We start from the raw sequence: 16,225 nt of genomic DNA on the forward strand, positions 1-16,225 counted from the left end.
CAACATGAGCAACATCATGAGCAACATCATGAGCAACACACCTTTATGATGAGGTTGCTTCAGTGAAATCTGTCTGGGCTCATGAACAGAACAGCATAGAAATGTTCCCCCTATGATGGATCACTGAATGGTTTGTATGGACATTATGTACGTAAATGTGGACTGGCAGCTGGAGAGTTGCCAGTTTGCCTCTGGGGCACTGCCGAGGTTCCCTTAAGCAAGGAATCAAACTGCTCCAGGGGCGCCGTATCATGCCTGCCCTGCAGTAATGCATGTGTGTGTGTGTGTGTTGTGATATGTAAGAGGGGCGCAAGACAAATTTCAGATGATGCGTTTGCATGTGATTTCACCAATAGTTTCTTCTTCTTGTGGCATTTAGTCAGGCGCTCTCACCCCAGCTGAACATTGTTACATTACGATCATTTGGCAGACGCTTTTATCCAAAGCGACTTACATTACATTACCACCCTTCGCAGAGGGGGGAGCAATTGAGGGTTCGGTGCCTTGCTCAGGGGCACCTCGGCAGGGACTCGAAACACTTCTCATCAAGATCAGGTAAAGGTGGGATCAGTTTCATTAGTATTAATTACTGTTCAAGATGCTGACAGATGTCTACAGCTTAACATTCATTAGAAATCAGCCATTTTTCAGCCAAGTCCTCCTGCTTACTATTAGTAGTAAGTATGCAGCTTTAGTTTGCACTGAGATCTTCTATTACTCATTTCAGTGTAGGAAAAGCATTTTGAGCCAGTGCAACAAAAGTCAGGAACATATTTTATTACAAAATGTCAGCTATAATAAGCTTGGTAGAAGTATTCACCATGTTTAAATACAGAACAGGTGGATTCAGTTATCAGTGTTGTTAACTTCTGATATGAAGGGTATGAAGAAAGGAAATGCTTCACTAATTATTTTTAAATATCATGTTTAACTGATGACATCTTTACAGGTTAGGAGAGATCCTTTTATGACAGATATCCTTTGTCATTTTTGTTATGATGGTAATAAAACACAGCATCTCCTTGAGACAAACAGGTAAGAAATGCATTTCATCGACAGTATTTCCTATTCCAGGCTGAGGACCCTCCTCTTCTTGGCTGTGTGTGTGTATGCATGGTGACGCCACTCAACGTCCGCTGTGCTCTCATTCTCCAGAGTGCCCAGTTTGATCATGTACACTAAACAAAGACAGAAACACAGTTAATCACTCAATCCCTGTAAAATGCTCCAAAACAAACATTTTCACATTTTCCACCTTTTTAAATACATTTATAATGAGACTAAGAACACGTTCTCTTTGTTTTCCAGTTAATATGTTTTGCATTTCACCTATAGAGTGAGCATCATGAAGCGTTTACTACCCAAAGTTAAAGAGTTAAATAGCTCTCTAACATAGTGATTCTGATTTGACTTATTCAACATACCTACCAAGATTAAGATAAAATAAAGATTGATACCGCAAATATTTAGTTACTTCTAGCAGTGCTAGGCTTGTAGTTTCCCCTTTGCAGTCACTGTAGAAGCTAAACCAAGCAAACAGATCCTAGATCCTCTGAACTACACACAGAAATGAAATGAGAAACTGGCACATTTTACTAAATGTTGCACTGTTCCTTTAAATATCCACACAGAGGCTTAACTCTTTAGTTATTGCAGCTCTCTGGATGAACATCTATCCATACTTACATTTCATTTCAAACCTGGGTCCTACTTCTGTCATCTCAACATTCTTGTGGTCCGTCTTCTTATAAGTGTGATGTCTGCAACAAAAATAACTTTATGTTTAACAGTGTATCTCAAATGACAACAAACTGTTACTGACATTTCCTTTCAGGCTGACCTGAATGAGATGAAGTCTTCTTGGTTAGCAAATGTGATTACACGCCTACTGTCCTCTTTGGGCACTGGAAACAGATACTTCAGGATATTGGACACCTGTGTGAGCAGAATTAATTAGCTGTATGCACAAACAAGCAGTGAAAGAGAAGCTCAGCATCACGTGTAGAGGGCAGGGCCGAGTCACTCACTCTCTTGCCCAGCCTTGAGGAGAAGTTGTGAAGGATGAGGTGTGGGTAGGCCTCGGACATCGTGCCTATGTCTGGGACGTCGTGTCTCATCACCACGTTGTATAGTGTGAAATACGCTGTGGGTCCAAATGGCAAATGGCAAACCACCAACCCGTCTGCAGAAGAGAGAGAAGAATCCAGACACTCAGCACAGTTTGTACGAGTAGAGATCATCGTGTGCAGAAGCAACAGAATTCAGTGGGACAAGACAGAAAGATGAATACAGTACATGGAAAGTTGGATTTAAGTTTTTACTTCAGATGCAAATGTGTAGATACTTTTAGGTTGTGCGCTCCACCTGTGTGTTGCTTTCTTTTGTGTTTATTTCAGACAAGCACACTCTAATTACAGTAGTCCATGCAGATGCAATTAAAACTTCAGGTTTGGCCTCAACAAAGCAATTAAAAGATGCAAGGTACAGATGCAACAAACCAAAATATAAATATGATTACATGAACCAAAAGGTAAAAAGAACAAAAGCTCAAATAAACGAGTCCCAATATTATGTGGAAATGGAAGGACAAGCGTTCTCACCTGGTTGTCCTCTGGTTTCATGCACGATGATGAGGTCGGACACGTTGTTAGCTTTGCAGGCTTGTACCAGAGAAGCGATTTCATGGTTTCCTCTGTTCATGCGCTGGGCTCCAGGGAACATCAGCTTCACCTCCTGTGGGCCCAGGAATGATACATCATCAGTGACAGAAGTTAAGCTGAATTAAATATAGCAATTCTTGACTACAAGTTGCAGTAGTCAGTTTGGAGAGAGTCAGAGAGAGACAGTTGGATGGCTGAGGTGTTTCCTACTTCACATAAACATTTCACCTGACCTTGACAAACATCTTGAGTCGGGAGCTGGGGTCTCTGGATGATGTCACCATGACTTTAGGATCTTCAACTCCAGCCCATTTATACTCATCATCCATGTGAGAGCTGACACCTGCAAATATAAGACTCAAATAAGCAACACTAAATAATATTTTTTTCTAAAACTGTGATAAATGAAAACTATCTGAGGGGAGAGTGATGATTAATAGGAGTTAACACAAACCTTCTGCCCCTTCATCATCATATTCCAGGAGTTTCTGTAGCTGCAGGGCGTCTTTGCGTACCTCCGTGGGAATGAGAAGATTTTCTGCAAGAAGAATTGAATTAGATAAGAAAACAAAAACAGCCAGAATTTAAGGTGGAATTGATTTGATTTCCATACGAAGCTCAGGTGGAAAATGGCGACGCCTTCCTACCTTCAAGAGCTCCCTTCAGCTTCTGTTTCTTGTCCTCTATGGTCCGGAGCCGGTCCTCCTGTGCTTTCCTGTACAGGTACTCACGTCTCAATCTCACCTCACGACGAAGCTGTTATAGTACGACACAGAACAACGTCAGTATGGAACAAATATACAGCTGGGATGGAAATCCTTAGATAAATAAAATATTCCTCTGAATTTATTTCCAATTCATTGTTGAAGTAGTAGAAGTAGTAGTAGTAGTACACTTAGGTGGACGTGCCAAAGTAAACGAGACCAATATCAAATGAATTTAATCTGATGTCATTAGAATATTTGTGGAGAAAATACAATTTTAATGCATCTAAGTTTACTGTATAACATTGTTAGATGCTTATGTCCAGCGTGGCATTTCTACTTTCAAGTTTAAAGTTTATTTGTTATTATGTGAGCAGATTAAATAACTGGAAATAAATGCCAACTTTAAAAAGAAGTGCTGTATAAATAGAGACAACAAGTTAGAATGCGTTTGTAAACTGAGCTGTTTACATTTAATTTTAGCCTCACATCGACACGAGTTAAGTTACGTTACAGGCACGCGCAGTGTTAGTTTGATCGTTAACGAAACGACATATTGCTGAGCAAAATCAATAGGACAAACACGTTATTTTTAAAGATTTTAAACAGTTTGTATGGGATCGTTACGTACCATGTTTGTTTCTTTGGAGAGCAGCAGGGCTTAGGGATTCTCACATGGAGCCCGGAAGAAGCGCGTACAAGGCTTTTTTTCATTGGCTACGAGAGCATCCAATGACAGGGCGCGACACTGAATAGTCGCCGACAAAATAATAATAAAAGCCTGAGATTTTGTCAGTTTGGGGTTTTATAGAATAAATATGTCTCTTCTGTAGAGCACATCGTGGATAGGTTCTGGCAAAAACAAAGTGTATTTAGAAAGCAACTACTGTCCCTTAATCTACGTTTATACTGAGGATAATAGCAGGACTTCCGCTAAGGGCATCTGACCCTCAAAATAAAAGCGGAAACGCGGGGGATAACAATTATTTTGCTAGAATGCAACTTGCAGTTTAACCATTAAACCCATTAATTAGAACAAAAAATCCAAATCTATGGAATCCAGACCCTTAAAAATGGACCAAGAACACCAACTAAGAAGAAATAATTTGCATTTATTGGACAAACTCACACATTGTGTAAAGATGAAACATGTCATGGGGTGAAAAATACATGAAGGGCTTTATTCCAAAATGCCACACATCAATTTGGGAAAAAGCTGAAGTTGAAAAGTCATATTGATATCGATTCTCAGAAATTTGACTTTCTACAGCAGATTTCTTTCAAACGACCAACAGGCTCCCATATTTTCTTCCTCCCTAGGAACACTTTGACATTTTCCCCCCATGATGCTTAGGTCATTTTAGTCAAAAGCCATTCAAATATATGTATTTATTTATATACTTTATACATTTTCTTGCTGTGCATTTAAGTCTCATGCATCACTTGAAACTTCAGCATTTATCCTCCATCACGTGACAAAAGAACAAAAAAGGAAAAAAAGGATCATACAGTATTCAGGATCAATGCTGCATAGTTCCAACTTTGGAATATTAAACAGTGTTTCTGTAAACCAACACAATGGAAGCAGAAGCATAAGAATGAAGTATGAAATCTGTCAAAAAGTATATTTAAAAATACACAGCATGTATCTGTATATATATATATATATGTAGGAAAGATGGAGTTGATGTGATTCATGGGAGAAACTACATGTTGAGGGGACAGACAGAATAAGGAGATGTTAACAGAGGCGTTTGATTCAAAGCAAAAAGGAAATAAAGTGTTATTGTAGGATGACTTACATGATCGGGTTCAGAACAGAGACCCGTACAGAAGAGATGGAGCTCAGATATGATAGTTCAGCACAAACACGTTCAATACACGTCAAAAACAAACAGAGGCCAGACACTTTAAACAAACAAAACCAAAAACAATAAATAACACAACCGTAAAACAAGCAGCAAATCTTGGGAATGTTGCACTTAGCGAGAAAAATATAAATTCAACAAAACTCTTTGATAATGATAAAGAGTGGTTTGCTGAAAACAAACACAACAAAACAAAACAAAACCGGACCACAAGACAAAGATGATTCACTGCACTCATAGATCAGGCGCGATGGATGATGGAGCTTCTGTCTGGAGGAAAGTTCACCAATCAAAAAGGTCCAGACGGCAACGTTATCGGTGATCTCGTCCCAGCGACTCGACAGGTTTACAGTAAGAACACTTCAAATGGTTGCTGAGGGTAACGACATCATCATTCCCTTGTAATGACCTTAAATTAAGGCGTTTGCAGACGACAGGATGAAACTCTTCTAAACGTTAGTGTGAGAAACTTCTCGGTGGAGTCGTGGTAATGAGGGTAGAGCGGTAACGTGCCAGCCGTGTGGGTCGGTAAACGTGTCAGGACGTCGCCAATGACGACGACGACGACTAAAGCCTGGCCAAAGACGCCGGCAGAGGAGGAGACAAGACTTACTAACATTACAGACAACACAGAGCAACAATGGAGTAGTGACAGTCTCAGTTCCATATTCATGATTTAAAGACTTTTTCTGATCAAATCTGCACAAAAGGTCTGCCAATAATCTGAAATCACCAAAGAGGAAGTAAAGAAAAACATGAACACCTACGTTCATCTATAAAGTCTAGAAGTCGGTCCTCACTTTAAGCATGCTCTCCTTTTTTTCTACCTTTTTTGTTTTGTTTTTGTACACCAAGCACACAACATCCAAACTAAAAGGTAACCGTATTTACAGCAGCTGATCTGGAGTGGCTCACCTAACGAGTGTATCAAACCAAAGGAAACACAAAGCCGACGCATTCAACAAGAGTCACAGAGCCACGACTCTCACTTTGTGCCTGAACTAGTCGCCGGTAGTTCACGTCAGTCTGTTTTTCCGTCTGGTATTGGAATGGGAGTGACAGCGGTAGTGCAGATGAGGAAATCAATCAATCAGAAGCAGCAAACAGGAGCCAGAGTCCTTGATCTTTTCTGCCCCGGGTGTCGTTGGTGGCCTTGTGTATTGCGTATGAGCTTGGAGATGCTGCGTCCGCACACACAAGTCAACAACCACGTGCCTCGCTGCTGTTCTGCGGCTGGATTTCTAAACTAGAACCGGGGCTTTAGAGTTCTTCATAATCGCCGTCCTCCCTGTTGGATGACGCCGCCCCTCCGCCCAGGAAGTCCTCCAGCTCGTCCACGTCCGTTTTTTTAGCCCGTGGTTTCTTTTTCTTTTTTTCTTTGTCGTCCCCGGCGGCCACTCCCACTGCCACCTCCTCTTTCTCCTTCTTCTTGTGTTTGTGTTTCTTTTTGTTCTTATCCTCCTCCTGATGGGGAAAAGGATTATTGGACAGGAACGACGTCAGAAACACAAAAGTATAAAGCCTGGACTTACACAACAACAACAACAACATCTACAACGTTACCTCTTTGCTTTTCTTCTTCTTTTTCTTCTTTTCTTTGGGGGCCTGTTTACTTTCTTTCTCTGCAGGTGACACAAAAGGATTTCTGCTCTGATTGCATTCCACAATCACTGCATGCATTTATCAAGTATAAATTCAATCCTCTCAGAATAATGGCTAAAGAATAACAGGATCGGATTCTGATGTAAGTGTCTATCAGGCTTGTATAGATGAGGTTGGGAGTTAGTGGACTTGCCTTCCTGATCCTCACTGCTGTCTTTGACGATGGGAGCTTCCTCCTGGAAGCCCAGGCCAAACAGGTCGGTGTCGTCCTTGTGTTTGAAGGAGATCACGGTCGGCTTCAGAGGCTCCGTTACCTTGGTCAACTTGACCTCATCATCAGAGAGGTCAGACAGCTCATCTCTCAGTGGAAATGCATCCTGGGTAGATCAGGCAAGAAAAGGATCACAAGGAGAGAAAAGTACAGGTTTACAGAGAGATATCATTAAAATCAGCTTTGTATCTGGACGTACCGCTCATTTGTAACTGTAGCTGTAGAGAAACAAAGCTTGACTGAAATCTAACAAACATGAGACAGCTCAGACAGGAAACGTTCTAAGTGAATATCTAAGTGTTCCTTTGTACCTTTGTTACTTTTGGTGTGTCCGAAGCTTCTGAATCAAAGTCCGGGTCGTCCATGACAAAAGAAAGCATCTGCTGGGCGACAGGAGCCTCCAGGTCGCTGTCAGAGTCGTCAGCTTTGGGCGTGCTCCCCTTCTTCTTGCTCTGGTGTCGACCCGGCTGCTCCGCTGCCGAGGCCGGGGTCAAAGTGAGGGAGATGGGAGCTGCGGCCAGACCTCGGGGCTCGGAGGCTTTGGGTGCCACCTTTGGTTTGGTGATATGGACAGCATGGCTGAAACAGGGCAGAGAGACATGAGGCTCTTTAGTGACATCTAGTGGCCGACCAGGAGATTACAAAAACAGACTAATGTTCCATAATCCATATTGTTTTACAGCTAAATCTCATGCTATAATTTATTTTCTTCTAAGTTTCAATATAATCAGAATACAACGCTGCAAAGATAAGTCAAGATCTACTGTACTGTGAAATGCTTCAGAGGTTAAAGGTCACATCATGCTGTCTGAGAGAGGACTCACATTTTCAGCTCCGGCTCACTGTCCAGGTCTTTGTCCTGTGTGATTGTGGGAGCAGCTGGGACGCCTTCCTCTTCATCGCTGGTCAGAGTGACGTCTTTACTCAGGGGCAGAGCTTTGGGCTGAGGAAGGCCGGACTCATCGTCGGGGTCGAGCTCATCTAGGAAACCAGAGACCATGGGGTTCCCTCTGCCTTCACCATCACTGGGAGAGAGGAAGAGAAACAACGTGAAATACAAAACTATTAGTGTGAATCTACTGCTATAAACAACTTGAATAACAATAATAATAATGATGTTTATTCTTTTATCTCCCCCTCCTCGTCTCCCTTTACCTGTCACTGTCCACAGCTGGAGCCGGTGGACGTTGAGGCCCCTTGGACCTGGAGGGCAGGCCGTCCTCCAGGAAGCTCTTGTCCAGTCTCTCATCCGGTACGAAGTCATCCAAGCTCTGCACCTTAGCAGAGCCCAGGGGCGCAGGCGGCTCCTCTGAGGAAGACATGGCAATAAATATAAACATATAACTCAACTTGTTGTGAGCGGCTGTCTGAATGCTGCAGAGCTCTCAGACTCTCATGGTGCCGCCACTAAGCTGCCTTGTTCAGTAAGCAGAGACCAAAGGAAACACCAGAGTCACATGATCCTCTCACACACACACACACACACACACACGTCAGGACTTGAGTTTTTTTTCAAGTTCTGCATTTCGCAGCGGCTAAACCTTGAATCTTGTGACTGCTTTCTTTGAATAATCCAGCCAAGGGCTTTCAAAAACACAATAAGCAACCACACACATGAACAACTGACCTACAAACCAATCAGCAGATTATGAAACATGCTGTGTTCTATTCACATGCAATAACTGGTTTGTACTTGAAAAAGGAGTCAAGCAGATCAAAGCTGTCTGTCACAAACTAAAGCTCTGAGCTGCGTTACTCCGCTCTGAGGGGCAGCATCAGGCCTGGATCAGGGCGGGGGATGTGAAAGGGACCTACCTGGAGCAGAGGCCGGACCCTCAGGGGCCGGAGAGGCGCCAAACCAGCGGGACATGAAGCCACGTTTCTGGGGGGCCGACCCAAACCCTGCCGGGGACTGAGAGGCCCCCTGGTGCTCGGGGGACTGGGCCGCGGGCTTCGCCTCCACGGTGGGCGAGGCCGTGGCGGTGACTGCCGGCGAAGGAGGAGGAGGAGGGGAGGAAGCGGACGACGGCTGCGAGGGTGGAAGCGTCTGCGAGGGGACGGGGGGCTGAGGGGTGCTGGGGCTGGAGCTGCCTGTGGAGGCCCCGCTGGGGGGGACGATGGGAGACTGGGAGCCCGAGGAGGGACTCTGACCGTTGGCTGGACCAGGAGAGCCGAAACCTTTACTGCGAGACTCCAGGTTCTCCAGGAAACTGCAGAGATCAGAGAGGGGTGGGGAAGAAAACGTCTGGTTCAAGAATATCAACCAAGAATACAACCAATGTCCTTCTGATACATTCTATACTATAACATGAAGACAAACTGAGTACCGTACATCTCATAGTTCTGATCTTCAGTCTCCTGCTGGACACACAACTCCTCCAGAGTCGCATCCATGTCCAGCTGGTTGGTCTCCAGCTGTCTCAGGAGGGTCTCCCTCTGTGGACACACACACACACACACACACACACACACACACACACACACACACACACACACACACACACACACACACACACACACACACACACACACACACACACACACACACACACACACACACACACACACACACACACACACACACACACACACACACAACACACACACACACACACACACACACACACACACACACACACACACACCTGGCATGAAGGACTGAGCAGCAGCAGCAGCTTTCACATTCTCACTCCAGGATGAGATAAGAGAAGGGAACACACACATTTGGGGCTATTCTCTCACACTCACACACACCTCAGCAGTAACAAACACAGAAGCTTATCAGAAACACACCTGACCCAGAATCGTTCAGATTATAATGAGGGTAAACGAGGAGGAAACAATAACCTGGAGTTGTAAGAAGGGGATGTTGAAAAATCTGTGCAGATATTTCAGCCCAAAGCCGTTCTTCATGGACGACTCAGCATAGTGGATGTAAGAGGAACCCATCGGTCTGAAAGACATCACAGCGTCATGATCGTATGCATGTGTTAACCGTACATCCATAATGTGAACACAGGCACATTTCCTCCATCTTTTCTATATGGCACACATGGAGTTCACACGTCTGTGACATCGCTGCTTCATTTACTTTCCACCTTTGTGTTAAATTCTTTTTGCGATTCCCGATCCGACACACGATGGCTCTCATTCAGAAAAGGTTCCAGCGGTCAGAGAGTGTGTGTGTGTGTGTGTGTGTGTGTGTGTGTGTGTGTGTGTGTGTGTGTGTGTGTGTGTGTGTGTGTGTATGTGTGTGGGTCCGAGAGACAATAAGTGCTGTGTTTGCATCTGAAGAAACGAATGCAAGCTCACAGCTGACAGACGGCTTAAAGGTTTCTATTTTAAAATCAAACTGGTTTTATTCTTATTTCTCTCCATGTGTTGTTCAGCATTAACTGGGCTGAAATCCTCCCACACGCTCACTTTGGTCAGATTGCCTGGAAGCTACATCCAAAGTAGTAAGACTCTCTTGAAATAGGAATCAGTGGTCACATTTTCTTTTTGCTGTCGACTTCGTTTTCATCAAAAACCCAGAATAATGTTGAATCTTCATAAATGAAGCCCGTTGTCTTTCCCCTCCTTCCTCACAGCGGGACCCTGACTTGTACCTGTTCAGTCCAGCGATCAGGTCTCTGATGTCATCAGGAAGAATGACCCGGTGCTCGCCCATGTCCCTGTGGTTTCCCAGCACACACACAGGGACGTGTGTGGGCACTTTGGGGAGCTCTCTCATGATGTAGCTAAATGTCCTGGAAGGCAAAAACCATCATCATCATCACCTATGGGTCCATGGAGGAGGAGGAGACGGCAGAAATGACGTTTACTGTTGTTTATTGTGTCCAAATTAGAGACTTTAACCTTTTCTGATAACTGAAGTGGAACCTTCAAGAGTATAAGACGTCTTAGAAGCCTCGAGATGCTGTGATCCATTATTGTGCAATAACTAATGTAGACTAATGAACTAAAAGAGGTAAACAACACAAGTGATCCGGTTGAATGTTTGAAACTAATACTAAGATGAGCACAGCACCAAGATAGATAGATAAATAGATAAATAGATTAATAGATACAAAGATAAATAGATAAATTAATTAATTAATTAAAATAAAATAAAATAAAATAAAATAAAATAAAATAAAATAAAATAAAATAAAATAAAATAAAAAATAAAATGAAATGAAATGAAATGAAATAAATAAAAAATTCAAAAATAAAGTTACAGTATGTGTATGTACTTGGTTAGTTTGATGGAGGTATGAATACTGTTAAAACACTTCTATGGCAGCGTAGCATCACGTAGCATCATGCTCATATTTCAAACAGAAACACGTATCTGCGTCCTCAGACAGGAGGTCTAGATCGCACTACACTGCACTAAATGATGTTAACAGACTCTACCACTGGAAGCTTTCAGCCTGCACAGCGCCGTGCAGGCTGAGTGAAACTTAACCTCCCCATGCATATTGTAGCGTTTAGAGTTCATTGATCAGTCGGTGCTGGGACTACGACGACGACAACAGAGGAGCTACAGGCAGACTGAGGACAGACTGAGGACAGACTGAGGCCTCTTACCACTGCTTGGTGATGTCAAACATCATGATGATTCCATTACAGTTCTTGTAAACATCCAAGAACTCTGCATCCAACGCCACCTCATCTGACTGGAGACAAATGAAAGGTTAATCGTTGCCCGCCCCCCCGCCCCCTTCAGGGCAGATTTGATCCTTTCTTTCTTCCACTGCACACATGACGGTCATGTGATAATCACCTCTTGGGGCTCATTCTCCAGTTTCAGATTCTCTCCACGCTTCTTGCCTTTGCCTGGAGGAACAAAGCAGAGCAGTGTTTACGTTTAAACCGCTACAACCTTACAGTTTGCTTGTTGCTTTACACTACCTCTCATAAGTAAAGTAAGCCAAGCAGCACAGCCACATCTTGCAGCGTCATTAAAGTACTAAGCTACTGCCGGCTCACACACTACCACCGCTACATACTCAGGCTTCTTCATCTACACACAGCAGCAGCAAGTTCGGCCAAACCTGACACGGAGCAACACTGCACACTTGGCAAACAGCCCACACTTGTGAATATTGACATTCAGATCGGTGTAGAGTTCACACTGCACACAAGTGAGATACACGTCTACACACTAGAGCGGCGCTCACCTACACCTTCAGGAAGAGGATATTTTTGGCCTGAGATGAGTGCGGAGGGGTGTAAACAAAAGACAACGTCAACACTGAGGACATGGGACATCTGAAGAAAGGGTGATCAAACATCTGTCGGCTTGATTGCATGAAATACTTTAGCAAATAGACAAGAATAACTACATTAGAATGAGAGAAGACAGGAGGACTTCACCTAGGAGAGAAGCCATCGTTCTTTATTTGGACACTCACCTTTGTCCACTACGTCCCACACCTCCACCTTCACCACGTCATCAGTAGCTGGGAGAAGCAGGGGTCAAGGCGTTCATTAGTCACGTTTAGTCATCCTTACAGGTGAGGTCACAGGAATATGGATCAAGCAGCTACGGGAGTGTTTTTTAAAAATAGCTCAAATAAAGTCAAACACAGGGCTCCTAGTCTAGAAACGGGTCAGCTGATGCTAAGGCTAAGTACCCAGTCTAGTGTTTACCTTGATATGGAGCCACTGAAATAGATCAGCAGGGCAAGACGACAACAACAAAGGTCAAACACTTCCATCAGCAAGCAGATCAACCACAGTGTTTTTAATGTTCTGACTGACTGAGGCGCTGAAAGCTGCGGTCGGCTTCTTACTTTTGTAGTTCCAGTGGATGCTGGTGGCCTGGATCTCCTGAGTGGGGATGTAATCCTCCACAAACTTCTTCCCCTGCAGCCGGTGCCATAAAGTGCTCTTTCCTGTATTTCTGTCGCCCCGGATCACGATTTTCACTTAAGGGGAACAAAAATAATTAATATCGTCATAAACAAAGTCGCCTCTTCAATAAAAAGCTACATTTGATGAGAAAGTAAGAAGGAAACTACAGGTGCAGCTCAATCAATAGATAGAGGAGTAGCTGGGAGAGTAGCTGGGTAAGTAGCTGGGTGAGTAGCTGGGAGAGTAGCTGGGAAAGTAGCTGGGAAAGTAGCTGGGAGAGTAGCTGGGAGAGTAGCTGGGTGAGTAGCTGGGGGAGTAGCTGGGGGAGTAGCTGGGTGAGTAGCTGGGGAAGTAGCTGGGTGAGTAGCTGGGTGAGTAGCTGGGTGAGTAGCTGGGTGAGTAGCTGGGGTAGTAAGTGGATGAGTAAGTGGATGAGTAAGTGGATGAGTAAGTGGATGAGTAAGTGGATGAGTAAGTGGATGAGCAGCTGGATGAGCAGCTGGATGTGTAGCTGTAAGAATAGCTGTAAGAATAGCTGTAAGAGTAGCTTGGTGAGTAGCTTGGTGAGTAGCTTGGTGAGTAGCTGGATCACATACTGTTGTATTGGACTCCCTTGGCGAAGCGTCTCTGTAGACTCTGGTTCATGGACTGCAGGCCTGCAGGGATGTTCTTGTCCCTGAGCTGCCCCGGCTCTGACCCCACCAGCTTCTTCAGCGCTGAGAACATCTCGACCAGGATTCTCTAACTTGTTTACAGTAACAGCTGATAGTAAGGCGGAGCTCCTCTGCCGACGCGTCACACAACTAAAGGAACGCTGGAGGCCAGGGAAGTTAAGAGTCCATGCCTCAAAGCAAACAACGCCAAAGAAGTTCCTACTGAGGCTGCAGCAGCTCTCTGAGGACGGAGCAGATGTGACCAGATGTTCCTGCTCCTCAGTCAGAGATGGAGGTCGTCCTGAGCATCATCTGTCAGAATACAAGGTACAGTTTGTAATGAAGAGAGATGAAGGAGGTACAGAGAAGGAACAGATGTCTAACACACAGAATCATATACAGAGGTAAACCTACACACACACACACACACACACACACACACACACACACACACACACACACGTAACATAATCTTTGCTCAAATGTTTATCATTATTAGTAGTAGAATCATTTTCTTCTTCTCTCTTTCCTGAATGTCAATGTTGCAATTTTTTAATATCTGTGTTTGGCTGCTTCACTTTGAAGAGAAGAAGAAGAAGAAGACAGAATAAACTTTATTACATCACAGAGGGGTCAGCACAGTGCAGCCATGATACGGAGCCCCTGAAGCAGTTTGGGGGTTTGGTGCCTTGCTCAAGTGCAAACTGGCAACTATCCAGATGGTAGTCCAATTCCTTGGTCCATACAGGGACTCGAACTGGCGACCCTCCAGTTCCCAAACTGAATCCCCTCTGGACTGAGCTCCTGCCGGCCCATTAATTTGATTTAAACTGCATTCATTATATTAATTGTGCTGTCCAGACACATTTGATTTATGACAACACAACAAAGATCTACATGCAGACGTGTCAGAGCTCAGAGCTTCAACCTGAGCTCACAGCCTCATCAGGTGTGTTTAGCAGTCAGTCCACAGATTAAACATCATATGAGCCAGATGTTTGTATGAAACACTACATGAAGCTCTGAAGCAAAAGATGACGTCACACTGGCAGCTGCTGCTTTAGAGCCCTGGAGTTGTTTTTCTATGGAGGGTCCGTCTCTGGTTGACATCATTACACGAGTCCATTTCTGTCTCTGAATCCAAACGGGTCACAATCCCGAATCAAACCGAACCGAACCTGACGCGCATTTACGTCACTAACACAGTAACACAGGGAGTTTACATGTTTGGGTTCATTCTGCCTACGATATTAGCCAGCTAGCATTAGCAGCCCGAGCTTGGATTAGCTCGTTCAACAGATGGGAGCAAAGTGTTCAATGTCCGCTTGTATGTGTTGCAAACAGACATCGTAGAGGGTAACTCAAGGTCACCGCAGGTTTCAGCCCGGTGTGTTACCGATCCCAGCTGAGAGGTAACGTTATCCGGCGGCTCAGTGTTGCTAGTTAGCCTAGCCTAGCTTCACCCAGTCTACGCTCAGTGAGAACAAGGGGCAGCTAGCTTGGAGCTGTTAGCCGCCGCGGAGACTCACCGTCACTTGATCAGACATCAAACTGAGGTCCTGACATCAAACTGAGGCCCTGACATGTTTTCCCTCAGCATCTGTCAGCGCTCCATCCCGGCAGACGCGTAGAGGCGACATTCCTTTGCAAACACACCAGTTTGACACAGACCGAGAGTCAATTCACACAGAGAATGACCGACTTCCGTTGAAACCTTCAAAATTAAACTTAGAGGTACAGAAATTAATGCAAGAACTCAATAAATCAGACAGGCATAAGAGAAAAGAATTAGAACCCTGGAGCAAAGTTCCAGTTCCTCTGCCTGTACATGTCCGAGGGCTGTCAGAGGAGGAATATAAAGTGAAAGCCCTCAGGTGTGAAGGTGTTCACAGGAGAGGAATTCAAGAACTGGAAAGAGCCAAGCTTGGGATGCAAAGTGGGTCGAATGACCAAGATGAGGCAGAGACCTGCATCAGAGTCTGAGTCTGTTATTGTTTACGGAAGAGGAGAAGTTGCATCTTGTGTTTATACATATTAGGTGTAACCAGTTGTCAATGTGAAGGATCAAGAAATATAATTTGTGGCCACAACTGTGGGACTGCATGAATTATCTTGAGATATTGTCCTTTAATATGAAGGAGATCATGGACATCAATTAAGCTATTCTGATCAATTTTAAACTTGGAATGCAGTACAAAGAATAAATACATTGACACATGTTTATATTACTGGCTGTGGCTCTGGAGGAAGCAAGGACTGAGCTGACTTGATGACAGCACAAGAGTCTGCATTGGGTTACTGGTCACTCTGTTTATTATGAGCCGCCTTGAACGCGCAAATAAAGCCGGGCTTCTGAGCCAGATGAGGTCATTTTATTACTGTAACAAACAGGAAGAGCATCCATCTGAAAGCCTGCACTACAGGATCAGGTGCAGCCAATCTCTCATTTCCACGCTGTGCTTAACAGCGTCACTAATGCTTACAGATAAATACCCTGAGGCCTCCACTTTGAAAAAAAGGAAGCAACGAACCTCTGTACTTCTGCTTGAGGAAGAAAATCTCTGGCAGGAAGAGGATCACAGCAATGACATGAGAAGCTATGTGAGTGGATATTCTGCAATCCACA

At 44.2% G+C, this 16,225-nt stretch overlaps 2 protein-coding genes across 3 annotated transcripts; both read right to left on the reverse strand.

Moving 5' to 3' along the window:
* Window positions 1–977: 977 nt before the first annotated feature.
* On the reverse strand, window positions 978–4,094 carry imp4 (IMP U3 small nucleolar ribonucleoprotein 4). The gene is made up of 9 exons (XM_076167450.1): window positions 3,996–4,094; window positions 3,308–3,416; window positions 3,115–3,198; window positions 2,894–3,003; window positions 2,601–2,733; window positions 2,028–2,182; window positions 1,841–1,935; window positions 1,687–1,760; window positions 978–1,178 (listed from the first exon to the last, which is right to left on the reverse strand). Exons 1-9 carry the CDS (start codon window positions 3,996–3,998, stop codon window positions 1,066–1,068), a joined length of 876 nt encoding a protein of 291 aa, XP_076023565.1. The 5' UTR covers window positions 3,999–4,094; the 3' UTR covers window positions 978–1,065.
* Window positions 4,095–4,456: 362 nt separating this feature from the next.
* rabl6b (RAB, member RAS oncogene family-like 6b) lies at window positions 4,457–15,275 on the reverse strand. Of its 2 annotated transcripts, XM_076167446.1 has the most exons (17): window positions 15,129–15,275; window positions 13,543–13,911; window positions 12,886–13,020; window positions 12,505–12,552; window positions 12,271–12,300; window positions 11,874–11,926; window positions 11,678–11,766; window positions 10,714–10,854; window positions 9,953–10,058; window positions 9,438–9,541; window positions 8,921–9,315; window positions 8,261–8,414; window positions 7,930–8,130; window positions 7,417–7,684; window positions 7,028–7,211; window positions 6,796–6,854; window positions 4,457–6,696 (listed from the first exon to the last, which is right to left on the reverse strand). In XM_076167446.1, the coding sequence occupies exons 2-17, from the start codon at window positions 13,670–13,672 to the stop codon at window positions 6,493–6,495; spliced, it is 2,301 nt and encodes a 766-aa protein (XP_076023561.1). In that variant the 5' UTR covers window positions 13,673–13,911; window positions 15,129–15,275; the 3' UTR covers window positions 4,457–6,492. The 2 variants fall into 2 exon arrangements, with proteins under 2 accessions (XP_076023561.1, XP_076023562.1); XM_076167447.1 differs by lacking the exon at window positions 12,271–12,300.
* Window positions 15,276–16,225: the final 950 nt, after the last annotated feature.

Source organism: Genypterus blacodes, unplaced genomic scaffold (assembly GCF_046128005.1).
Source record: "Genypterus blacodes isolate CSIRO-AG114 ecotype Tasmania unplaced genomic scaffold, CSIRO-AGI_Gbla_v1 ptg000158l_1, whole genome shotgun sequence".
In the NCBI taxonomy this organism is placed as follows: Eukaryota; Metazoa; Chordata; class Actinopteri; order Ophidiiformes; family Ophidiidae; genus Genypterus; species Genypterus blacodes.